The sequence below is a fragment of the Oncorhynchus mykiss genome, chromosome 8 (assembly GCF_057628025.1).
Source record: "Oncorhynchus mykiss isolate SJ-2025 chromosome 8, ASM5762802v1, whole genome shotgun sequence".
Lineage (NCBI taxonomy): Eukaryota > Metazoa > Chordata > Actinopteri > Salmoniformes > Salmonidae > Oncorhynchus > Oncorhynchus mykiss.
Genome location: NC_143029.1, coordinates 24,095,949 through 24,123,830, shown reverse-complemented (window position 1 = coordinate 24,123,830; position 27,882 = coordinate 24,095,949). Strand labels below are relative to the sequence as shown.

The 27,882-nt window shown below is 41.2% G+C and overlaps 1 protein-coding gene and 1 long non-coding RNA gene across 2 annotated transcripts; both read right to left on the bottom strand.

Moving 5' to 3' along the window:
• Positions 1-862: 862 nt before the first annotated feature.
• Positions 863-25,997, bottom strand: LOC110529640 (protein stum homolog). Its single transcript, XM_090242981.1, has 2 exons — positions 25,579-25,997; positions 863-1,182 (listed from the first exon to the last, which is right to left on the bottom strand). The coding sequence occupies exons 1-2, from the start codon at positions 25,745-25,747 to the stop codon at positions 968-970; spliced, it is 384 nt and encodes a 127-aa protein (XP_090099107.1). The 5' UTR covers positions 25,748-25,997; the 3' UTR covers positions 863-967.
• On the bottom strand, positions 18,477-25,166 carry LOC149981459 (uncharacterized). Its single transcript, XR_016497690.1, has 2 exons — positions 22,327-25,166; positions 18,477-19,714 (listed from the first exon to the last, which is right to left on the bottom strand). It is a non-coding gene; the product is annotated as an uncharacterized LOC149981459 (long non-coding RNA).
• Positions 25,998-27,882: the final 1,885 nt, after the last annotated feature.

The following is a 27,882-nucleotide window of genomic DNA, read 5'->3' as shown; positions in this document are numbered from 1 at the left end:
GCCCCTCCGCTTGCCCTGCCGGAAGCTGGGTCCGCAGTGTGTAGGGCCATTTAAAGTCCTGAGGAGAATAAACAAGGTTTGTTATCGATTATTACTTCCTTCCTATTATCGCATTAACCCCTCGTTTCATGTGTCTCTTCTCTGGCCGGTGGTAGCTGGTCCCATGCAGGAAGGTGAGGTTCCGGAGGTCCCTCCGCCCCCTCTGGACATCGAGGGGTCCCCGGCGTACACAATACGAGCTATTCTGGACTCGAGACGCCGGGTGAGGGGCTTGCAGTACCTCGTTGACTGGGAGGGGTACAGCCCGGAGGAGAGGTGCTGGGTCCCGGTGGGGGATATTCTGGATCCATCTATGTTGAGAGAGTTCCATCGCCTCCATCCGAATCGCCCGGCGCCTCGGCCCCCGGGTCGTCCCCGAGGCCGGCGTCTGCGCGCTACGGGAGCTGCGCGTCAGGGTGGGGTGGGGGGGTACCGTCACGAATATTACCGAAGGTGACTCCCCTTCTTGTTTGGGTGGCGCTCGGCGGTCGTCGCCGCCGGTCTACTAGCTGCCACCGATCCTTTGTTCTGTGTTCGTTTGGTTTTGTCTAATTGGTTTCACCTGTTTCTTGTTTGGTTATTAGGGTGGGGTTATATAAGTTCGTTCAGCCCGCTTCTGTTTGTGCGGGCTTGTTCGTATGTATGTGTTCGAGTGGTTTGTGTTTGCATTTCGGGTTTCTCGCTGTCCTTTATTTTTTTCACATTATTGTTCCTGTGATTTATTCTGGACAGTAAAGCGTGTTTTTCCCGCATCCTTTTGCTCTCTGCGCCTGACTCCACACCTATACACTCTTGAGCGTTACACCCATATGACCTTTCTGGACCTTTTTTAACCTGTCTTATGATGGGCTCCTTGAAAATGTCCCGTAAAGACCGTTGATACACAATAATAAACCTAATCCACATAGACTTTCTGAAGTTACCTCAATCACGTCAAAATGCATAATACAGAGTGACACATACTTGCCAGGATGACCATGTCCATGCCCCAGAAAATACTCATGATCCAGCCCACCATGATGATGGCTGTGAGGATCTGGATGAAGGCTGCTGCGATGTTCAGCCAAAACACACAGCACATGTGGCGGTCAGGCAGGTCTGTCCGCGCTCCGCACAGCACCGTGAAGGCAGACACGAAGGTACCTGCAGAGAGAACACGCAGAGGCACGAATGCACGCACGCAAACATGCACACATATTAGGACTTGGGACAAAGAAAATTCACAAAGACAGGATTTTGGGAGATCAAAGAGAAAAGGCAGTTTAAAATACAGTATGAATTCATACGCAGCAGATGTATACTGACTTATGGCCCAAAACATTGTTCAGTCAATTAGGCTAAGGTTGAATAATAAGCTTGAAGTATATATGGCTGAGACTGATGCAACTCCTTGTTTTTTTTTATTTTACCTTTATTTAACCAGGCAAGTCAGTTAAGAACAAATTCTTATTTTCAATGACGGCCTGGGAACAGTGGGTTAACTGCCTGTTCAGGGGCAGAACGACAGATTTGTACCTTGTCAGCTCGGGGGTTTGAACTTGCAACCTTCCGGTTACTAGTCCAACGCTCTAACCACTAGGCTACCCTGCCGCCCCATGCAACTCCTTGTGCCTTTGGGGATCTGAACCAAACCCTTTCTATCGCCAACTCATACAGGTCCTGACCCCCCCCCCCCCCCCACACACACACACACAGCCCTGGATCTAAAGCTAAATTACATATTATTTACAGTTCTAGGTCAGAGGGTTGGGTTGGAGCTGTCTCATGTGATAATGTTTAATTAGCATCAACATATTTTATGGTTGATTTGAATAGGGACCACAGTGTGTGCATGTGCATGTGTGTGTGCGTATAGCTAATGCTAATTTACAACACCCGTCCCTAAATTAGCCTTTAGGAAGGAGAGGAAAAGGAATTCCAAAGATAATGCCCGCTTAACTAGCTTGATTCTGCAGTAGTCACAGTCTACCTTTTTTTGGGAAATCAAACAGATAATCCCAAAACAAAATGGATGGAAGCAAGGGACATCTATTCTCTGTCATTGCTGGGTCATTTGCCAGGAGGAGAACCACAATTAAGAGGAAAATATCAGTGCTTCCACAATATGAACTATTCTCAATCGTCAAATAAATCAGGGTTACTTCCCCTAAATAGGAACTAAAGGAAGTGGACGGATAAATAACCTTCCCCTTTTCCACTATGTTTCATTTTAATCTGGTTGATCAATGAGACATACCATTAATCATACTCGAGAATCCAACGAGACACATAGAGTACTTAGTGCCAGAGGTCTGCCTCCCTTTCCTTTACAACGGGCCAATCAGGCTAAGAATAGCCTTTCGTCCAAACACAGATAAACATCATTTACAGGGAAAGAGCCCAAAAATCTATTGGCAGCAGGGAACGAGCAGTCCTTGTGTTCACTGGTCCTGTGCCAAGTTTGGCTTGTTCAGATGGTGAGCCCATTTAATAATTTGATCAGATTGGTAGGTTTACATGGGGGGGGTCATAGAGAATCAATTCTACACAAAATGTTAGAAGGACCATAATCTTAATCTTTGTAATATGTTCTTTAATTGATTGATATAAGGATCTCATCCAAATCATTTAGAGGGTTATGTATGTGAGATTGAACATGGCAGGTCAGGTGATTTCGGACCGACTTAAGATGCTGCTTAATTGCTGTGTCCTTTTCAAATGAAGGCTACATCCTGCTGTAAATTAATCAGTTACAAACTGATCTAGAGATAGTCAGACGAGTGTGATTACAATCTAAATTATGCCATGGTTCTGGAGAGTAAAAAATATAAATTCATGAGCGATGACAGAAAACAGTCTCCTCCCAGTAATTCTAAATACAACCAGAGCACACATAGGAATGTGAGGGCATCAACTGCTGACATGCAAAACATTTTAGGACTGTATACAACAGTGGGCTAATGAAAAAAACACAAAAAATGTTCAGCTCCCTGACCAAGGCCCTTCTCCCCGATACCCCATTTGGCCAAGTGGTCAGCTCTAGGAAGAGTCTTGGAGGTTCCAAACTTCTTGCAATTAAGAATGATGGAGGCCACTGTGCTCTTGGGGACCTCCAATGCTGCAGAAATGTTTTGCTACCCTTCCCCACATCTGTGTCTCGACACAATCCTGTCTCAGAACTCTTCAGACAATTCCTTTGACCTCATGTTTTGGTTTTTGCTCTGACATACACTGTCAACTGTGGGACCTTATATAGACAAGTGTGTGCCTATTCAAATCATGTCCAATCAATTGAATTTACCACAGGTGGACTCCAATCAAGTTGTAGAAACATCAAGGATGATCAATGGAAACAGGATGCACCCGAGCTTAATTTCGAGTCTCATAGCAAAGGGTCTGAATACTTATATAAATAAGGTATTTCAGTCTTTTATATTTATTACATTTGCAAACATTTCTAAAAAACAGTTTTCCCTTTGTCCTTATGGGATGTTGTGTGTAGATTGATGAGGATTTTATTTTTATTGAATCCGTTTTAGAATAAGGCTGTAATGTAACAAAATGTGGAAAAAGTAAAGTGGTCTGAATACTTTCCGAATGCACTGTATACCATCATGTCCTCATTACATGTAGTACAACAAAAACACTCATGGTTTGTAAAGTCCTCTACTTTTGATATATTTAAACAAACAAAGTTGAAATCACCAAGGTCACAACCATAAACTGTTAACTCCAGCTCCCTGATATATTAATATAGCATGTGAATTCTTTTTGGGGGGGAATTCTTTTGAAAATATTCTCCCTAAAAAATAAAAAAAAGAACATATACTTAAACTATTTCAGTATTTGCTGTGCTAGATAATGTTTGCTTTTTTAAATGTTGTTTTCTGCTCTGAATCTAGAAAAACTAAAATTCTAACAACATTAGCCCTGGAACATTACATAGCACTATAAAATAAAAACATGTTTCGAGACTTGTATTACATATTTCAATAATCTAATGTTAGGATTAAACAATCAAGACATTTAAAACACTTGTTGAACAATACATTTAAAAATGAAATGCCTTTTATGATGTCTGACAGAGTTGACATAAATCCAGTTAGTTGCATTTTATAAACAAATGCAATAATTAGGTGTGATAGCTGATACAGTACTTTGGTCTATCAAAATATATATTTAAAATGTTATGAATACAAATATTTGGGGGAAAAATATGAGATCGTCCCATCTTTCAAGAATCCTAAAATGCCAAGAAATGCGAATGAAAGTTAAATCTCTTGGTGGAATTTTCATCACTAATGATGTCTCACTCTCTGTTTCTGTCTCTCTCTTATCCTCTCTCTCTTTCCCTCTATATCTGTGACACTAAGCTGTTAACAGACTGAGAGCATTGTCCACAGTCAACTGTCTCCCTGACTTACTAACGCCTTCACACCCAGGCCAATCCTCATTAGCAACATTTCAACCCCCATCAACCCCTCCATCCATCCATCCCTCCCTCCCTCCTCCCGCCCACCCGTGCACAGAGTCTGTGTGTGGAGTGAGAGCCAGGAGTATGGTTAGTGTCATCGTCGTCATGCATTAACGCCACTGATGACTGTAATTTTCTGAAGCGTTCGCACTTAGTGCCAACTGAAAATGTGGAAGGTTAATTATCCCATTTAGTCCTTGTTTTTTTTGAGAGAGAGAACTTTCACTGCAAGTGGCCTTGGAAGGGACCACTTGGGACAGAATTAAAGGGGAACTCATCTAAGCTCAGTGAGGAAGCAGAACTTTTATACAAAGGCTTTCCTGTCTCTCTCTCTCCCTGCCTGTTTGTGTTTGTTTGTGTGTGTGTTTTGTCCCCTCCAGTATTGTGAATGCTTCTACCTTCCAGAGAGAAAGAGAGAGAGGGAAAGAGAGAGAAAGAACACATTTTTTTAAAGGAAAGTTGAGTTGCTTTGATCTACAGTAAGAGGGGTTTTATTATTTGCAGTTGCCCTATTTAACAACTCAAACTCAACGCCAACAGTACTGAGCAACAATGGGCCTCGTATGTTGTTCCACACTTCAGTCTAGGTGCTAACGTGTTTGATAACCTAAAAAGCTTTTTCTTCATGATTTGAATGGTACTTTTGCCTGTGCTACTCAAAGCTTAGATTTTCACATTTATGATTGAACATTGTACATGATGTAGTTTCAGAATGATTAAAAAAGGTCAGTTTCCCGCAATATTTAGATACACTGTCTTTGTAAAGTAAACATACGAAGGCTTGGGCAAAAAATGCACGAGTAAACTGAACCCTTAAGCATTCACAGGCGTGTGCTAACCCATACAGAGAGAGACCATTGGATATGCCAGGATGGAAATAGAAAATGACCTCTGCTAAACATACTCCCCTGCCTCACAACAACCGCACCCTTCCCATCCCTTCTCCACCTCCACTCACTTTAGACCTACAGTGTCTTGCGAAAGTATTCGGCCCCCTTGAACTTTGCGACCTTTTGCCACATTTCAGGCTTCAAACATAAAGATATAAAACTGTATTTTTTTGTGAAGAATCAACAACAAGTGGGACACAATCATGAAGTGGAACGACATTTATTGGATATTTCAAACTTTTTTAACAAATCAAAAACTGAAAAATTGGGCGTGCAAAATTATTCAGCCCCCTTAAGTTAATACTTTGTAGCGCCACCTTTTGCTGCGATTACAGCTGTAAGTCGCTTGGGGTATGTCTCTATCAGTTTTGCACATCGAGAGACTGAATTTTTTTCCCATTCCTCCTTGCAAAACAGCTCGAGCTCAGTGAGGTTGGATGGAGAGCATTTGTGAACAGCAGTTTTCAGTTCTTTCCACAGATTCTCGATTGGATTCAGGTCTGGACTTTGACTTGGCCATTCTAACACCTGGATATGTTTATTTTTGAACCATTCCATTGTAGATTTTGCTTTATGTTTTGGATCATTGTCTTGTTGGAAGACAAATCTCCGTCCCAGTCTCAGGTCTTTTGCAGACTCCATCAGGTTTTCTTCCAGAATGGTCCTGTATTTGGCTCCATCCATCTTCCCATCAATTTTAACCATCTTCCCTGTCCCTGCTGAAGAAAAGCAAGCCCAAACCATGATGCTGCCACCACCATGTTTGACAGTGGGGATGGTGTGTTCAGGGTGATGAGCTGTGTTGCTTTTACGCCAAACATAACGTTTTGCATTGTTGCCAAAAAGTTCAGAGCACCTTCTTCCACATGTTTGGTGTGTCTCCCAGGTGGCTTGTGGCAAACTTTAAACAACACTTTTTATGGATATCTTTAAGAAATGGCTTTCTTCTTGCCACTCTTCCATAAAGGCCAGATTTGTGCAATATACGACTGACTGATTGTTGTCCTATGGACAGAGTCTCCCACCTCAGCTGTAGATCTCTGCAGTTCATCCAGAGTGATCATGGGCCTCTTGGCTGCATCTCTGATCAGTCTTCTCCTTGTATGAGCTGAAAGTTTAGAGGGACGGCCAGGTCTTGGTAGATTTGCAGTGGTCTGATACTCCTTCCATTTCAATATTATCGCTTGCACAGTGCTCCTTGGGATGTTTAAAGCTTGGGAAATCTTTTTGTATCCAAATCCGGCTTTAAACTTCTTCACAACAGTATCTCGGACCTGCCTGGTGTGTTCCTTGTTCTTCATGATGCTCTCTGCGCTTTTAACGGACCTCTGAGACTATCACAGTGCAGGTGCATTTATACGGAGACTTGATTACACACAGGTGGATTGTATTTATCATCATTAGTCATTTAGGTCAACATTGGATCATTCAGAGATCCTCACTGAACTTCTGGAGAGAGTTTGCTGCACTGAAAGTAAAGGGGCTGAATAATTTTGCACACCCAATTTTTCAGTTTTTGATTTGTTAAAAAAGTTTGAAATATCCAATAAATGTCGTTCCACTTCATGATTGTGTCCCACTTGTTGTTGATTCTTCACAAAAAAATACAGTTTTATATCTTTATGTTTGAAGCCTGAAATGTGGCAAAAGTTCGCAAAGTTCAAGGGGGCCGAATACTTTCGCAAGGCACTGTATATAAGCCAGGCAGGTGAGGGCATTTGTCAACATTACTAGCAGACACACCCCATCAATCATCCACCCAGGAACCTGCACCCACTCTTACTGGGCCTCCCTCCCTGCCTGGGCTCAACTTCCTCCCAGATCTGCTCTCTCTCATTGAGGCAGCATACCACAACATCCATGCTCTAGCAAGCTGGAGAGGGACATAAACATAATTTTGTTATGGTTATATCTTTATGGCTCCTCCTAACATATTGGGGCAGCCGACAGAGTATAAAAATACTGGACATTTGGGCTTGCATCAAAGCATGACCCACATACAGTACTCTGTGCCTTGCTGTGTGTTTTTGGTCCCCAGATGCTAACACACTGTCTGTGACAGCTTGGTAACATTGTGTGTGTGTGTGTGTGTGTGCGTGTGTGTGTGTGTGTGTGTGTGTGTGTGTGTGTGTGTGTGTGTGTGTGTGTGTGTGTGTGTGTGTGTGTGTGTGTGTGTGTGTGTGTGTGTGTGTGCGTGCGTGTGTGTGTGTGCGTGGGAGACATGGTATTAGCCTTGAGGTTACATGCAGATGTGTAGTCTGCTCTGATGGTGCAATTTTCCAAGTCTTCCTGGCGCACAGACCAGAAATGGACAATTCTATGAGCATAAGTGACCTCAATTTATGACATTAAGCAGGGGCTCAAGCTCCAGGACAAGCCTAGAAGGTACTCTGGGCCTGAGACATCGCCACCAGACACTAACAGGCTGCAGGTGCTACAATGTATGACCTGTCTAATTGAGAATGGCCAGAATCTAGAACAGAAAGAGATCCAGTATGAATTGAAATATACTAGATTGATTGACTGTGTTATAAAAGACAGTATCTCATATCAACTCCATTGATCTGTTGTAATTGGGGTGGGTTGTAGAACATTTCTACATCTAAAGGAGAGTCAGAAAAACTTGGCAACAGACACCATTCTCCCACTGGTATTAGACTCCACTTTATCAATGTTTATCAATGCTAACAATGTTAGCTTACAATACAGTCAATTCTAAGGGAGAGACTGGAACAGGATTCTCCTGATGGGGGACAGCCAATGATACCAGTGCTATGTCTCCCACAGGACAACCAACAGTCTTATTTCTAGAGAGGTGGAGCAGAGAAGGACAACATGAGCATTGGTCCAAAGCCTGTAGTTAATCTGATTAAATGGACTAACAGAGCTCCTCAAGGAGTTTTGAATTTAATGCATTCCCACTGTCAAAGATCAATTAGTCAACTCTCAACCAAGATCACAAATAGTGTAACTTAGTGTCTGCTTGTCTGCATCTGAATAAACCCACAATTTAATCTATTTTCTAACCCAAGACACAAAGCCATTATGGGAGTTCAGTCAACACAATTAGAGACTGGGGAAGCACATCCACATGTCCGCATGCAGCCCGAAGCTCGTGCATCATATGAGGGATCTGTACTCTTATGAATCCTTTTGTGATGTGTACCCAGACCTCATTTTCCTCTGTTTTCAGTAATGGAAATGTGAATGTGTCCGGATGGAGCTGATTAAGTTGCTTCTAGGAAGGAAGGCTCATGTGTATTTCTTAGAGAGGGCTTGTCATTAATTATTCAGCATGCAGCTGGTACCGTACATACTCTGACACCTCACTTTAACCACTCACCACGGACGGCAAATGTTTTATAGCCCAGTGTATTTACATTTCTAATGGCCACCTGGTTGCTGTACAGTATTAAAGCAGGATGGATGAAGAGAGGGAAGGAGTGTGCCTGACATTATCTTACTCATCTAAAGGATGAAACATAAATCTACCCTCTGTGATTCTGTTGGGATGAGGATATGTAAGCCAGGTGTGGTGCCGGACCAAGGACCAAGCATCTCCATCTCTATGGCATCTCTTTCTCTCATTCTTTCTCTCTCTCTCTCTCTCTCTCTCTCACACTCTCTCTCTCTGACTCTCTCACTTTTATCTCTCTCTCTCTCTCTCTCTTTCTCACAGTCCTAATTAAGCTAGTTCACTTTTCCATGTGTTGGATGCACCACTATTGTACTGTAAGATACTGCATATGCCCTACTGTGTTCACTCACGTCATGACTCGTGTTCTAGAGATGTCAAGGTTACGTTAAGTCTTAGTGCAGCATCTTATTCATGACTGGCGGTGGAGAAGCTTAGAGATGCATTTGATGCTTGTGCACGTAGGGGCTCAATCTAAGCATGTCAGTCATGGGTTGTACTACAAGTTTACTAAAGCCCAGTACGATGTCATTATTCCTTTTCAATCACTTCATCTAGGGTTTAAAAATGTGAGTGGTCGCTTCAAGTGTACGCAATTAGCTTTCCCTAAAACAGCCCATAATCTCCCCGTTATGCATCCTACTCCAGAAAGACAGGCACAACCGTCCATGGAGCAGACAGGTAGGCTCTAGCTGCTGTCATGGAAACCGCAGCTGTGCCATGGGGAGGGAGTGCAATGGGAGTGATACAATAGGGGCCATGTAACCATTCAGAAGGCCTTGTGATAAACATAAGCACTAAAAGCTGCTATGTAACAGGTTAGGGGCTTCAGTGGTTTTACTTTTAAGAGTCTCTATGGGCTTTCCAATTGGGTTCCTAAGTTGTTTTTGATTCTGCCTTTTTCATTATGCGAATCCCATTGTAATGGTTTGCTATGGTCAAAATACGTATCCAACTGTCTCTCTCTGTCTTTCTCTCCACAACAGCTTGACATGATGTAAACAATGGGAAGTAGAGGAAAATGAACTAAAAGAGGAGTCTTTCTTTAATTCTCCATCAAGACCAATCAAATGAACAGTTGACCTAATTGACCTAATATACTGTATTTACTTGTATATACCTTTATGCAGCCTACAATGAGGATAGGTCTATGCTGAACAGTTAAAATAGCAGATACCAAAGTCTAATTTTAACATTTCCATTGGCATATCTTTGAAGGGTGTTTCCACGAACAGTCTTTGATCTCGATTGAAGTATGAAAGGCGAAAGCTGATAGAGAAACTGAATTCCAATTGGACGGGCCTCGCCAAACAGATAAGGATCACAGGGGATGAAAACTAATGCCATTTCCCTCAGTCAATGAATCCCCATCCCTCTGTCCTCACACTATCTGATCTTCCTCGCAAGGCAGCCTAATTAATAATACATATTAATATTCCACTTGGTTATCTCTCTCTAGAAAGCTGCTGGTGACGTACTAACAAACATGCCAGCAGATTTTTATTTATTTCGTCAGTTCAGCAAATATATTTATTTCAATTATAGCCATATCAAATCCAGTGCAAATTAACAAGATTTTGTTTAACTGAATTTGGCACACAGCACATGCCACTAGCAATACAGAAAACACAAGGACAGGGTGTGTTAGATATGGCTCACTGACTCAAGAGGGGAAGAGATGTGTGACAACTCAGCAGCCCAACAGAGACCAGTCTAAATCTGGGCCTCGCAAAGATCAATCCCTCATAATAATACAAATATCAACTAAGCCCAGCTCCTGTGAATGTGGCTACATGTATTTATTTTCTTTCAGTCTTCGGACTTGGAGACATCCCAGTTGACGTGATGGCCTTGTGGTGTTAAGGTGGTGTGAAGATGCTGTAGCCTGTTTAGTAGAAACTGGCTGATGAGACAGCAATGCCAGCCAGGGCATGGGTCCAACCACAACAACAAGACTCAGACTGATGATTGGACCAAACCTGAAGTGACACGCTAGTCACAGAGCCCTCAGCTGCTGCTGGGTGACGTGGGAACTGGGAATGCGTGTTGGCAGGTGGCAGTCTCAGTCTCAATGCTCATTACAGCCAGTCCTGACTGAGGGGAGGACAGCTCTTTTTCACTGGTGGAACTGACCACCCCATGACATTTGGGCCAGCCAGGCACACAACAACATTACTGGGATGCCACAGATATGTCAGTCACATGGGAGACACATTTCTAATGTTACACACTCGCCATTGAATCACCACACAGACAGTCTAAGGAGGGACATGTCATAACTAGTACCTGGGCCACTTGCTTGACGGTCAATAACTGTGATCAATAACCATGGATACATGTATCTGTAATTAGACTAAGACAGACTGGGTGTAGCCTCCATCTGGCTCTGGGGAAACAGATACTGAATAGAAAAATGATCAAATAATAACAGTGACTCAGTCAGTGAATGGCCCCAGCAGAGAACAGCGCAGTAGTTCTTTTAACAGGGTCCCGAGCCGCTCCTGTGTCCTCTCCTTTCAGATGTGCCTGATATGAAAGGGATCAGTGGGCCTGGGCTCCACAGCCCTCATTAGGTTCAGTGGAGGATAGTGTGGAGATCAATGTTATGTTGATGCTACGTGGTGCATGCAGTGTGCCATTCCACTGAGAAACTGGAAATCATTACCATACAGATCCCATTACTCTTACTGCAGCTTCTCTAACTCCACACTCCAGATATGGTACAGTGGCATCGGTACAAAGACAGATGGACCTATTGCCAGCCCAGCAACCCCTCTTGACAATTAGGAGATGAGGAAGAGTTGAAGATTAATGAGGATTGGGAATAAAGGAAGGATTATAACCCAAATTGCTAAATACAGTGGCTTGCAAAAGTATTCACCCCCCTTTGCATTTTTCATATTTTGTTGCCTTACAACCTGGAATAAACATGTATTTTTTGGGGGGGGGGGTTGTATCATTTGATTTACACAACATGCCTACCACTTTGAAGATGTTAAAAAAAAAAAAAATTGTGAAACAAACAAGAAATAAGACAAAAAGACTGAATACTTGAGCGTGCATTACTATTCACCCCCCCCCCCCAAAGTCATTACTTTGTAGATCCACCTTTTGCAGCAATTACAGCTGCAAGTCTTTTGGGGTATGTCTCCATAAGCTTGGCACATCTAGCCACTGGGATTTTTGTCCATTCTTCAAGGCAAAACTGCTCCAGCTCCTTCAAGTTGGATGGGTTCTGCTGGTGTAGAGCAATATTTAAGTCATACCACATATTCTCAATTGAATTGAGGTCTGGGCTTTGACTAGTGTCACACCCTGACCATAGTTTGCTTTGTATGTTTCTATGTTTTGTTTGGTCAGGGTGTGATCTGAGTGGGCATTCTATGTTGGATGTCTAGTTTGTCTGTTTCTGTGTTTGGGCCTGATATGGTTTCAATCAGAGGCAGGTGTTAGTCATTGTCTCTGATTGGGAACCATATTTAGGTAGCCTGTTTTGTGTTGGGTTTTGTGGGTGGTTGTCTCCTGTGTCAGTACCACACGGGACTGTATCGGGTTTTCACGGTTCTTGTTTTGTGGTTTATTCATGTATAGTTTCATTATTAAAGAACCATCACTTATAACCATGCTGCATTTTGGTCCGCCTCTCCTTCCCAGGAAGAATCTCGTTACAACTAGGCCATTCCAAGACATTTAAATGTTTCGCTTAAACCACTCAAGTGTTGCTTTAGCAGTATGCTTATTGTCCTGCTGGAAGGTGAACCTCCGTCCCAGTCTCAAATCTCTGGAAGACTGAAGCAAGTTTCCCTCAATTTTCCTTTCAAATGTTTGGGGAGTCTCCCACATGCCTTTTGGCGAACCCCAAACGTGTTTGCTTATTTTTATTTAAGCTCTTCCGTAAAGCCTAGCTCTGTGGAGACAACGGCTTAAAGTGGTCCTATGGACAGATACTCCAATCTCCGCTGTGGAGCTTTGCAACTCCTTCAGGGTTATCTTTGGTCTCTTTGTTGCCTCAGATTAATGCCCTCCTTGCCTGGTCTGTGAGTTTTGGTGGGCGGCCTTCTCTTGGCAGGTTTGTTGTGGTGACATATTCTTTCAATTTTTTTATAACAGATTTAATGGTGCTCCGTAGGATGTTTTATAACCTAACCCTGATCTGTACTTCTCCACAAATTTGTCCCTGACCTGTTTAGTGAGCTCCTTGGTCTTCATGATGCCGCTTGCTTGGTGGTTTCTCTTGCTTAGTGGTGTTGCAGACTCTGGGGCCTTTCAGTACAGGTGTATAGAGACTGAGATCATGTGACACTTACATTGCACACAGGTGGACTTTATTTAACTAATTGTGACTTGAAGGTAATTGGTTGCATAGCAAAAGGGGACTCTCAATGAATCCATCCTAATTGAGGTGAAGAGAGGGGAGTAGGCCTAATAGTTTGCTGATGAAATGTCTTTCTAAAGTACATTATGTATCATTTTCATCAACATACATTGTGCACTTTTTTATAATTACACTGTATGTCTTAAAAATATTGTTCTAATGATTACCCTTACAAAAATGAATTTGTTGCAGAAAATTTGGTGCAAACTAAATAGTGTGCCACAGAATGTTGCCAGAAGTTTGCAAATGTTTGCCACTCGCTGCACTTGACACCAGGTTTAAGAACTTAGCCTTCAGTGATGCCAGAGCAATTGATGAGGCTCTTCAAAAGAATAACCTCAGCAGCAGGGAGGGACAGCCCCAGCAGTCAACTGGCTCAGGCACCAGGGCAACAGGAAGAAGAGGGATCAGATGGAGCAGAAGCACCAGCAGTAGTGCCACTAACATCTGCTGTTTGGATGCTGTTTGACGAGAGAGCAACTGGGGATGCAGCACGAAGGAATCCCTCAGCAGATGCCATAATGGAGGTCTGACCAGTTGACTGCTGGGGCTGTCCCTCCCTGCTGCTGAGGTTATTATTTTGAAGAGCCTCATCAATTTCTCTGGCATCACTGAAGGCTAAGTTCTTAAACCTGGGGTCAAGTGCAGCGATTTCTGATAGCACGTGATTATATTCCATTCTGTCCATTGATGAACATAGGGTGTCCATCAACTCTGTCACATTTGCTTCTCTCTGGCAGCTGGCTGTGATTTGCTGCAGACCCTTATACAGGAGTATCATTTTTGAGGCTGTCACATGGCTGAAAAGAGAGAACAGTAACTTATTAGTTCAGGTTCATGTTTGGTCTACTGATACTGCACTCTCATCTACTGCTCATTTACATATATAATACTGGATTAAATAATGATGTAGTAATAACTGCTTACTCTACCTCTCTCCACTGATCTCCACAGTGACCTGCTCAAAGGGTTCCAGGACTCTGCACACCTCCTCCACCACCTCCCATTCCTCTTGGGCATCAACAGGTGCATTGACAATGGCCACGGGAGAGATGATGGCATCCTGTGACTCAAGAAACCGCTTCAACATGTTGAATTCCACTTTGTAGTGCAGTCTTGTTTAGGCCTCAGCTCAGGCATCCCCATCTGGCGTTGTGTAGACTTTAGTTTTTCAGCACCTACTGTTCTCCTGTGGAAATATTCCACAGCTGCTTTCAGTTTGTCCACAGTGGGCTTCATCACCTTCAGAGCATCTCTTGATTGTGTGGGAAAGACATGGATGATGGGTCCATTTAAACATTTTCATGGCTTTGGTTATGTTAGCTGCACTGTCGCTAACAGAACAGACCACTTTTCCATCTACTTGCCATTCTCTGGCCACTCTCAACAGTTGCTCTACCAAGTTCTCTGAGGTGTGTCTGTCGCTGAACTCAAAGCAGTCCATAAGACAGCTGGACATCGAAAGATCTTCAATGAAGTGACATGTAACTGACATGTAAGAAGTGATTACCTTTGATGTCCAGCAGTCAGTGGTAAGGCAAACTGCAGTAGCTTTTTGGCCTATCTTATTTTATTTATTTTTTTGTTCTTTGAATTAGTTAATTATATTCATTTAAATCTTTTGATCATTCATATCTTAATTTTTTTATATTTTTATAAATAGATTTGGCTCTTCTGATATGCGAGCCAGCTCCCAACGTTCATCTACAAGAGTCGGCTCTTAGAGATCTGTTGGAAATCTGTTGGAAAACGGAAGCCAAGCTATCTAGCTTGCTACCTAACAAAGTTGTACAGTGAGTGAGTAACTTATTAATTAAGCTTCCCAATCAACTTTAACATTTTATTAGCTAAATGATGCCTAGTTAGCAATATCATGTTTTATGGGATAGGGTGAAAAACATTTTGTTGATACCAGTTTCAATCTGTCAGTGCCACTGAAATCAAATCAAATGTTATTTATCACATGCGCCGAATACAACAGGTGAAAACCTTAACGTGAAATGCTTACTTACAAGCCCTTAACCAACAGTGCAGTTTTAAGAAAATAAAAGTTAAGGAAATATTAATTAAATAAATTGAAGTAAAAAAAGTAACACAATAAAATAACAATAACAAGGCTATATGCAGGGGGTACTGGTACCGAGTCAATGTGCGGGGGTACAGGTTAGTCGAGGTAATTGAGGTAGTATGTACATGTAGGTATGGGTAAAGTGACTATGCATAGATAATAAACAGTGAGTAGCAGCAGCATAAAAAATAAATAAAGGGGGTCAATGCAAATAGTCCAGGCAGCCATTTGATTAATTATTCAGCAGTCTTATGCCTTATGGGTAGAAGCTGTTAAGGAAGGCTTTTGGACCTAGACTTGGTGCTCTGGTACCGCTTGCCGTGCGGTAGCAGAGAGAACAGTCCGTGACTATGGTGGCTGGAGTCTTTGAAAATTTCTAGGTCCTTCCTCTGACACCACCTGGTAAAGAGGTCCTGGATGGGAGGAAGCTTGGCCCCGGTGATGTACTGGGCCGTACGCACTACCCTCTGTAGCGCCTTACGGTCAGATGCCGAGCAGTTACCATACGAGGCGGTGATGCAACCAGTCATTATGCTCTTGATGGTGCAGCTGTATAACTTTTTGAGGATCTGGGGACCCATACCAAATCTTTTCGGTCTCCTGAGGGGGAATAGGCATTATTGTGCCCTCTTCACGACTGTACTGGTGTGTTTGGACCATGATAGTTTGTTGGTAATGTGGACACCAAGGAACTTCAAGCTCCTTTGTCCACGATCAGCACCTTTGTCTTGCTTATGCTGAGGGAGAGGTTGCTGTACTGGCAGTCTCTGACCTCCACCCTATAGGCTGTCTCATCGTTGTCGGTGATCAGCAAGGTGGTGTCGTCAGCAAACTTAATGATGGTGTTGGAGTCGTGCTTGGCCACGCAGTTGTGGGTGAACAGGGAGTACAGGAGGGGACTAAGCATGCACCCCTCAGGGGCCCCTGTGTTGAGGATCAGCGTAGCAGATTTGTTGTTGCCTACTCTTATCACCTGGGGGTCCAGGATCCAGTTGCAGAGGGTGGTGTATAGTCCCTGAGTCCTTAGCTTAGTGATGAGCTTTGGGGGCACTATGTTGTTGAAAGCTGAGCTGTAGTCAATGAACAGAATTCTCACATAGGTGTTCCTTTTGTGCAGGTGGGAAATGGCAGAGTGGAGTGCAATTGAGATTCCGTCATCAAATCCCTGCGGCAGTATGGTGGAAGAATCTGCTGTTCTTCCCCTTGAGCAAGGCAGTTAACCCCCAACAACAACAACTGCTCCCCGGGTGCCAAAGACGTGGATGTCGATTAAGGCAGCCCCCCCCCAATCTCTCTTATTCAGAGGGGTTGGGTTAAGTGCGGAAGACACATTTCGGTTAAATGCATTCAGTTGTGCAACTGACTAGGTACCCCCTTTCTCTTTTGCAGCGGAGGAGTTAGACCAGGAAACCACAGGAGGTTGGTGAGACCTTAATTGGGGAGGACGGGTTTATGGTGATGGCTGGAGTGGAAGAATATGAAAGACTTACACACAGTGAGTATTCTGTAAATGCCACCTTTTTTTATACACGAGGGAAGGTCCTCGGGACACACGTGGATAGGACTGTGGACACACCAAGCGATACATAAAGCTTTAGCCGGGTCTTGCCAGGTACATGTTGAAAGCATTGTTGTCTATTTTGAAAACTGATTGTTAAAAGGAATTTTTAATTGATTGAATACTTTGTGCTCGAGAGGACAGCCCAGATGACTGAGTTGTTGAAGAACAACCTTTAGCTTACAAACAAAGTTGCAGATTACATGAAGTAGACTGCGATCCAGTGGGCTCAGAGGACAAGACAGAATGGGGCCAAGACAGTCTAAATAGTTTGAGGATTTGCGTCTGCTGGATACACCAGGCATGGTGGGTTTAATTGTTTACAAAAGCATTTGCTGTGATTTACTAGCCTGGCTGAGGCGACCCACGGGTCTCAGCGCAGGGAGAGGAGGCTGTTTTTTTAGTGCGCTCATAAATTCTGCGACAGGGTTTGATTGGTTCTCTCAAATGTTTTTTTTCCTTGGGTTGAGACCTCCCATTGTTTGGATTTGAATATCCAACCATTGTAATACAAGGGGGCGGCGTTCGGGTTTGAGTGTGGCTGTATGTGCGGGTGTTTGAGTGAGAAAGACACAGACGAGAGCCAACCAGTAAAAGCACAGCCCCCTTCATTATTGTCACATTGAGCCGAAAATATCAAAGAGCCATTCCAGACTGAAGTCAGGAGGACTTTGAAAGTTAGGTGTTAGCCAGACTAATGATGAACTGCAATGAAAAAGTAATTGCTTCGATGCCTCGGGGAAACTCACTAAGAACTGGATTGCTGTCTTCAAGGACAAAAAAATATTACAGGCCCAAGATCTTCTCTTTGAAGTGCAGGCATAGTTAGAATTGACCCTCCTGGTGGTGCCTCAGATACTCATTAATTTGTTGCCTGAAACAATCAAGTTATTCACTAACCATTCTTCTCTCCATATACACAAGGTGACAAGACCATTATTTACTATTACTGCATGTCAGCCACATGAAACATTAGTGAATTGACTGGAAACCAGGTGGTATACGCTCCAAATTGAGTTGTGGTTTGAGGAGAACACTTAGATTTTGTCAAGGCGGAGATGCTCTCGACAAGGCGATGAGGAGATGAGTGGCCTAGACTGAGGCGCACGTGGATAACAGTGGATGCATCAATTCAGGCTACATGTGTAGGTCTAATAACAATAGCAGAACTTCATTACACAACAAGTAAGTGTTTTGTAACAGATGTCAATTTCCATTCATCAAATTGCGGGTGCACAGTTCACTGTTGAGGTTTGGATGCTGAAATTATTTTGTGAGTGAACGAATGTGCTCGAGTAGCCTGCAGGAGCGCCTTTGTTAAGTGATTGTTTTACAATCAGATGAAAAACATATTGACTGGTTGTGTTAATGTCACTTTAAAAGGTAGAGGCGCCGTCTCCATAAGGCTATGGGAAGCTAAGGTTTCCGTAAAGTAAATTGAATTGCAAAAATGATATAGCCTGATTAGCTTGCTCCTGTCTATACAGAAATAAATACAATCATTCAAAATAGGCTACTACACCAGAAAGCATGATTTGGCCACAGGGCATCAATAGCCCCTTTAAAAAAAGTTGTGGATTGTTTTAAATCCCATAGCCTACAGTCAGATGGCCAGTGGCGGTTCTAGCTTGTATGGCTCCCTGTGCGAACCCCCCCACCAAAATAAAAAGCACCATTCTGCACTAACTGTAATTTTTATTCAGACATTTGGAACAACACAAATAAATAATCATAACAAAGACGAATAGAAACAAAATGTAGTATATAAATACAAATAAAAGTTAGTGTAATAATTTGATTCTATTTCCCTATTGCTAACAAAAAACACAAATAAAACTAAATTGCATGAATCCTATATCACACAAATACACAACTAGAATAACACACTTATAAAGAAGAGAACCTGTGTATTGCACTTCAAACAAAAAACACACAAACTAAATTGCACAACTGCCATCTAAACCCTGACCTTTCTTGCCTTCCTTGATGCAAAGTCATCAATTACATCATCATAAGAAATCTGCCCAGCAATTGCATGGTTAACACTAATGACAGCAGGGCCACTAAGGCATTCCTGTGACATGGTGGACCTCAGGTAGAATTGGATGAGCTTTGAAAAGCTCCTCTCTGCTTCAGCTACGGTCACTGGAAGAGGAAGACAAATTCTGAGAGCAGTCCACAAATTTGGATACATTTCCAAGAGCTCCCTTTTGTGTATAAATATCAGCAGCTCAAGCAGGGTCATGGTCTTCGATGGCAAGTAGTGGTGCAACGGATCACAAAACTCATAGTTCGGATCGGATCACGGTTTTGAGTCACGGATCGGATAATTTTTCCGGATCAGAAAAAGAGGGAGACAAATAACTTTGCTTTCCATTTATTACTTAAATAACACTTTTCAATGTTTAAATAAAATATTCAATACTCAATTGTTAAATTAAAGCCAATGTAAACTGAGATTTTTGGATATAAATATTAACTTTAATCAAACAAATCATACATGTAGTGTGTAACAAAGTCCTATGAGTGTCATCTGATATAGATCATCAAAGGTTAGTGATTAATTTTCTTTATTTCTGCTTTTTGTGACTGCTTTCTTTGGCTAGATAAATGGCTGTGTTTTTCTGTGACTAGGTGCTGACCTAACATAATTGTTTGGTGTGCTTTCGTCGGACACTGTTAAAATCGGACACTGTGGCTGGATTTACAACAAGTTTATCTTTAAAATGGTGTAAAATATTTGTATGTTTGAGGAATTTTAATTATGGGAAGTTTTAGGTGGTACCTCACTTGGTCCTCTGCAAACTAGCTGTGTCTGAATTCTGTCAGTCAGAACTGAAGGCCTGTCAGCAGGGTCTGTAGACAGTGATTCATCCTCAGCAGCAGGATTTGGTGGGGATGCTGCTACAGGCATTTCTAATGGAGAGCACATGGGTATTAGTTTACACACGTTATTCACATTATTTATAGTGGTGGAACATCCCACATACAGTGGGGTAAAAAAGTATTTAGTCAGCCACCAATTGTGCAAGTTCTCCCACTTAACTTCTTCGATATAGGGGGCGCTCTTTTAATTTTTGGATAAAAAAACGTTTCCGTTTTAAACAAGATATTTTGTCACGAAAAGATGCTCGACTATGCATATAATTGACAGATTTGGAAAGAAAACACTGACGCTTCCAAAACTGCAAAGATATTGTCTGTGAGTGCCACAGAACTAATGCTACAGGCAAAACCAAGATGAAATTTCATACAGGGAGTGCCCCAGATTTTGAATGCGCTGTGTTCCAATGTCTCCTTATATGGCTGTGAATGCGCCAGGAATGAGCCTACACTTTCTGTCGTTTCCCCAAGGTGTCTGCAGCATTGTGACGTATTTGTAGGCATATCATTGGAAGATTGACCATAAGAGACTACATTTACCAGGTGCCCGCTTGGTGTCCTCCGTCGAAATTATTGCGTAATCTCCAGCTGCGTGCATTTTTCCATTTGGTTCAGAGGAGAAACAAAACTGCCACGAATGATTTATCATCGAATAGATATGTGAAAAACACCTTGAGGATTGATTCTAAACAACGTTTGCCATGTTTCTGTCGATATTATGGAGTTAATTTGGAAAAAAGTTTGCCGTTGTAATGACTGAATTTTCAGGTTTTTTTCTTAGCCAAACGTGATGAACAAAACGGAGCGATTTCTCCTACACAAATAATATTTTTGGAAAAACTGAACATTTGCTATCTAACTGAGAGTCTCCTCATTGAAAACATCCGAAGTTCTTCAAAGGTAAATGATTTTATTTGAATGCTTTTCTTGTTTTTGTGAAAATGTTGCCTGCTGAATGCTAGGCTTAATGCTATGCTAGCTATCAATACTCTTACACAAATGCTTGTGTAGCTATGGTTGAAAAGCATATTTTGAAAATCTGAGATGACAGTGTTGTTAACAAAAGGCTAAGCTTGTGAGCCAATATTTATTTCATTTCATTTGCGATTTTCATGAATAGTTAACGTTGCGTTATGCTAATGAGCTTGAGGCTATGATTACGCTCCCGGATACGGGATTGCTCGACGCTAGAGGTTAAAAAGATGAGAGAGGCCTGTAATTTTCATCATAGGTACACTTCAACTATGACAGACAAAATGAGAAAAAAAATCCAGAAAATCACATTGTAGGATTTTTTATGAATTTATTTGCAAATTATGGTGGAAAATAAGTATTTGGTCACCTACAAACAAGCAAGATTTCTGGCTCTCACAGACCTGTAACTTCTTCTTTAAGAGGCTCCTCTGTCCTCCACTCGTTACCTGTATTAATGGCACCTGTTTGAACTTGTTATCAGTATAAAAGACACCTGTCCACAACCTCAAACAGTCACACTCCAAACTCCACTATGGCCAAGACCAAAGAGCTGTCAAAGGACACCAGAAACAAAATTGTAGACCTGCACAAGGCTGGGAAGACTGAATCTGCAATAGGTAAGCAGCTTGGTTTGAAGAAATCAACTGTGGGAGCAATTATTAGGAAATGGGAGACATACAAGAACACTGATAATCTCCCTCGATTTGGGGCTCCACGCAAGATCTCACCCGGTGGGGTCAAAATGATCACAAGAACGGTGAGCAAAAATCCCAGAACCACACGGGGGGACCTAGTGAATGACCTGCAGAGAGCTGGGACCAAAGTAACAAAGCCTACCATCAGTAACACACTATGCCGCCAGGGACTCAAATCCTGCAGTGCCAGACGTGTCCCCCTGCTTATGCCAGTACATGTCCCGTCTGAAGTTTGCTGGAGAGCATTTGGATGATCCAGAAGAAGATTGGGAGAATGTCATATGGTCAGATGAAACCAAAATATAACTTTTTTGGTAAAAACTCAACTCGTCGTGTTTGGAGGACAAAGAATGCTGAGTTGCATTCAATGATCCCAAACACACCGCCCGGGCAACGAAGGAGTGGCTTCGTAAGAAGCATTTCAAGGTCTTGGAGTGGCCTAGCCAGTCTCCAGATCTCAACCCCATAGAAAATATTTGGAAGGAGTTGAAAGTCCGTGTTGCCCAGCAACAGCCCCAAAACATCACTGCTCTAGAGGACATCTGCATGGAGGAATGGGCCAAAATACCAGCAACAGTGTGAAAACCTTGTGAAGACTTACAGAAAACATTTGACCTCTGTCTTGCCAACAAAGGGTATATAACAAAGTATTGAGATAAACTTTTGTTATTGACCAAATACTTATTTTCCACCATAATTTGCAAATAAATTAATAAAAAATCCTACAATGTGATTTTCTGGATTTTTTTCTTCTCATTTTGTCTGTCATAGTTGAAGTGTACCTATAATGAAAATTACAGGCCTCTCTCATCTTTAAGTGGGAGAACTTGCACAATTGGTGGCTGACTAAATACTTTTTTGCCCCACTGTACATAATAAAATCATCATTGTTACCTACAAAATGGAAACGTACAACTTTGCAAAAGGGATAATTTTTTTTATAAGGGATACACACGTGCGTGCGCACAAACACACCTGAAGAATCCTGCTGGGGAGAAGTGGAAGTGAATGGGTCTTCATCCTCATCCTCAGGCTCAGACAACATTTGTGAAGTCACCTGTGTGGCTGAGGAAATGGATGGTTCCTCATCCTGAGGCTCCGAGATCATTTCTGAAGAGGCCTGTGTGGCTGAGGAGATAGATGGCTTCTCATCCTGGCCAGTGCCAGAGGGTGCTCCAAAATATTTCAGAAGTGCCCCTGAATTTGCATTGGAATACAGTATATGAGTGACACCCTAAATCCATTTGTTGCACAATTAAATATACATGTCATTATGCACAATTTATCAAACTTTCAGAATAGGAACCAAATGAACCATACAACATCCTTGGCCAATTCTAGGCATAAGACACCCCAAAATACGCAATATATCACAAAAGATACAAGATATCAGCATAATATATACGTCTTAAGATGGCCTACAGCATTGGAAATTCCCCTTACTGAGCTCAGGACTTAGTCAACACAATACAATGTGCATATTCACCTTTATGATGTCACCTCAATGAAAGTGAACCAAATCAATGGTGTGCTAGTTAGGTTGTAATCATTTTGCTGCAGGTTACACACATTATCATGATGAAACTGTGTGAAATTACATCCAATGTTATGTAAGCTAGTTGGACAGAAAATGGAATGTTGTCACCCTATGTGTAATAGCATAGCAAGTAATATAGACTAACAAACATAAGTATTATACTAGCCTACTTCATTACATGCATAATATTATACTCATAAAGAGATGACATAGCTGCATACCTTTATCTTTTGAGTGTTTCTCCTCTTCTTTTCTCTTTTTCCTAAACTGGGCACCTGATGGCTTAGACCTCTTTTTATCCATTTGTGTTGATTTTTGCACTCGAGCATCAGTACATTACCCATCCCCCAACACTGTCAACCAAGAGTCAAGACTAAACCAGTTCACCTTGGTGGTGTGCAGACTGGTTTTATATTATTCTTAACCATTTCCAGCAAACCAGAAAAAAAAGAATATGTCTGTGAAACTATATATTCACAGTATTATGAATGAATTGTGGTTTATTTGGTAGCATTTCGTAGTGTGACTACCTCAATGAATGGATGAGCCATGAGTGTCTCTCTGATTCAGAGGGGTTGGGTTAAATGCGGAATGCATTCAGTTGTGCAACTGACTAGGTATCCCCTTTGTTTTAATATCTTTAAACATTTGTATGATTAACATATATAATGACATTTTTTGTTCAAGCTGGGCTGAAGCACATTCCTCTACCCTTTCATCCTATCACAAATATTTATTTTAAATAGAAATGCTACATTTTGGAAATTGTGAAAAGTGCTTTATAAGTAATGACAGTCATTAGTCCATGTCCTTAGTAGAGTGACCTTCAAACGTAATATTTTACACTTGTTAACTGTGTAAAAATGTTTTGACTCTACCAAAATATAGAACATTATGTGTGCTGTCACCGAAGATACTGTAGCTGAAGTGTGTCAGTGAATGTGAATATCTATGGATTTGCTATGGCACAGTCTGATAGACAGATCTGTGTTGATACCACTTAGGACAGTGTAACACACACAAATGCTTTGTTTTTATCCGATTGCAATCTGAGTGTGCACATCAAGTTCAGCTGTTTTGTTCATGAAATAATATAAATACATTTTAAGATTTCATAAGTTATGATTGATTGTTATCTTATGAAATAACACATACTTAGACAATAGGGCTTTGTTTCAATGTGCTATTTAAAACCTATATATATTATTGTACATTGTGGACAATTCTCTGATGTGATGTATTTTCTGAAATGCAGGCAAAACAAATTAATTATTTAAAATTCAACACTGTACCTTGATTGTGTGTAGGAAAGGGAGGGGCTGGGATGGTAGGGAAATAACAAATGTGTAAGCAAAATTAATTGCTTTCAGTGTCCTGATTTTGTTTGTTTTATGTTCTCTGATTGTTTCAGTGCATGCATTCAACAAGCGTTGGACAAAGGACTTCCACAGGGCTGCCATCTCCAAAGTTCACTAAAAAGGCAATAGTTCTGAACTGGGTTTGTTTTTGTTTTTAATTCATAACATTTAATTATTTTTTAAACTTCCAATGGTTGAAATCTATTGCTCAGTTATCACTTGGCTCATGTAAATAATTATGTAGTTGCCCCTTTAAACATCCTAAGGTCAACATCCCAAAAGTTTTCCCATTTCTCTCATGTAAATGTTGAAGCTACATAAAAACATTAACTAAACAATTTATTTGAGAAATATCCAGTCTTTGCTCTTTTCTTCATTACCATGCTGATGATTATTGTACAAATGTTCAGTATATTTACCACATAATATTTACGTTTTTTTTCTCAGAGAACTAAGTTATGTGATTTGGTTAATGTAAATAAAACATTTCAATGTTGTTAACCCACAGTAACCAAAACCGGATCTAATTAGCATATTCATACGGAGTTTGCAGCAAATCTGCAAAATGTTCTCCACAAGTTTCCCAGAATTGTTTGCCAGTAGTTCGCAAGTTACAACAGATTGCCACAAAGCTAATTTAAAATGTGAAAATATGAGTATGCAGCAAATTTGTGACAAATTGGCCAAAGGTTTGCCACAACTGTTGCCATAAGCCTGCCTTTTGGGGGTTTGTATCACTAACGTGTATTTTGCTTTGTTTAAAGCTATAACCTCTCTTGCATCACTGGCAAAGGAGGGAACATCTCACCAGAGGACTGGTTCGCACCATGCTGTCCAAACTCCCGAGGTTGTAAACTTTACCAAAAGAGACACTTTTATCAGCTTTACTGTCTCGTTTTCTAAAAATGTTTAGGCAACTCCTAGCGCAAACATTACAAAAACGCCACATGCATCAGGGGTGTAATCATTACGCCGATTCTGTTGCTACAAAACGTTTTGCAACAGAAATCGTTAACTCCAAACGGAAAACGCAAACGAGAGTTTCTATTGGACAAATTCTGGTAAGTCCCTCCGTTTCGTTCCATTTGCTCTGTTTGCATCCATTTGGTTCTTAAACAGTAAACGGTTTCCGTGATGAATACACCCCAGGCGAGCATAATGGTAAAATACAGTGATAATAAAAACGAAGTTCTGATGACAACAAAACGTGTGCAAAAATTATGCAAGTATCACATTCTAAACAGTGCCATATATGCCCACTGTACGTTTTCGACAGTGTTACTACAACACATTATGTGATTAAAAAGTAGCAACATCAAAGTGTAAACTCACCTAAACCAGGTACAAATGTGTTGAGAAATAGGCATAATACAGCTACTGGGAATGGCATGTATGGAATAGCTGCACGCAAAGGTCCTTTCTTCTCTCTTACTTGGACCACAACTCCACTGGTCGAAGAAGTAACTCCCTTCTCATTCATTTCGGTGTCTTTTTGGTCCATGTTGTGCGTAAACAGGCGAAGTGTGAAATATGTATTACTGTTGATTCTCTATCTGTCAAAGACTCCCTTCCGCAACACAGGATGAGCACACCTCTCCAAAAATGACCAACTGCATGAAGTGGACTGTGTGCACGTAAGCGGCGCGCAAGTACTTATGATGGGTAGTTCGCAAACGAAAGGCTCTTTTTAAACGGCTCTTTTTGTTGGGAAACGAATCGCATCCGTGAAAGAGCCGTTCATTTGACTCACTGATTTGCGTACTGCTACTGCTGCCTTTTGAGCGCGAGACATTACATGTATATATTATAAAACACATTATCTGAAGATGGTAAATCCTCACCGCGGGAGCAAAAGGTAGAGTTTTTGCAAGCGATTTCATTTCGTCATGTACATTTTTTTATTTTAACTCACATTTCACAATCTGACATAACGGTATGCAACGTTTTATTGTTTACATTAGACTGTTTATATTTTTCATATTTTTTTTAGCACTGTGCTACTGAACAAAGAGGCGTTCATAAGGTAAACGGAGCCAAAAGATCCGGCTCACTAAAAAAACTGGGAATGCCCATCACTAACAAGCACTGAGCATCTGCTCCCTTGCACAGTTTAACTATTTCTTATTTATTTATTTATTTTTATTCAACCTTTATTTAACTCGGCAAGTCAGTTAAGAACAAATTCTCATTTACAATGACGGCCTACCAAAATGCAAAATGCCTTCTGCGTGGATTGGGGCTGGGATTAAAATAGTTATATAAATATAGGACAAAACACACATCCTGACAAGAGAGACAACACAACACTACATAAAGAGAGACCGAAAACAACTAGGCTGGTCTCATAGACTAAACGTAACATAATAAACAACATACACGACACTCAAATTAGCATGTGTTACATTTGGTATTGTTACACAAGACAGAAGGTTACTTAAAATGCCCACACCAGTAGAAATCCACTTGTTTGAGCTGGAAGACTATGGCCAGAGCTTACCCATGATGTTGCACAATGATTTAAGTCAATAAGTCATTATTTTTGTGCAAATCCGTGTGAATGCAGTGTATTTTCCTATAATATGACATACAAATTCTTCAGCATACGTTTTGTTTCAGGACTGGGTTTGTTCACGGGCATTGTTTATTAATCAGAAACAGCTGAAAAGCTATTCCACTTTGCCACTTTATTTACCAGAATATTTTCAGAATCCATTGGAGAATTTGTCCATTTTCACTTGTTTTTTTGCTAGTGTGTATTAGAAATATATACTGTATATCTGACCATTTTATAAATGGTATAAAGATGAATATTTTTTACCACTAAAGTTTTGCTTCACAACACGCTCCACTGCTTTGATTGGTGTAGCGTCAGCTAGAAACTGCAAGTGTCTATCCAGATATTGAAAAGGCACCCGCAAAAGAAAATTCAATGCATTTATGTAGGGATGCAAAGGGTCGTAAACTTTCCGGTAAATTTCTGTAATTTTTCCGTAAATATTCCATGGGAAGTTAAGCCCTGGAATTTTGGTCATTTTGCTTAAATTGATCAAAAAGTTACTTTTTTTGGTGGGATACACAAGGCAATTCTAGGTCTTGTGACATATTTTGGTTAAACTATCCCAAATTCAATGGAATTGCAACCCTCTGCATGCACAGTGCATTCTTCCATCACATGTGCAGTGCACTCTTCAATCACATGTACAGCTGATTCTCAAGACCTTGCACACTATTGAGATGCTATTGAGCCCACACTACTACACTGAGCCAAGGACTACATGCTTTCTGGTAAGCTTTGATTACAATACTGGGTGGGGTCAATACATTTTATATGACATGCATGCTTTTTGTTAACTAGTAAATAGTAGCCTATTGTTTAAATAATTTCTAACTTGTTAACAATTTCTGCTAGTTTGTTTTTTCTACCATGTAGGTTTCAGCTTGCTTGAGCCTGCTAACTGAGAAGTGTTAATTCACCAGTTTCCATACATGTTTCATTTTAAACATTTGTCTCACAAAGGAGTTGTTTAATCTAACTGCTTACATTTTTACCTGTACACGGAATTGTATTTGGGTTTTTTTACTCATTTTTTTCTAATCTTTACAGGAAAATGCCTCAAGCACTATCTAATATGTAGA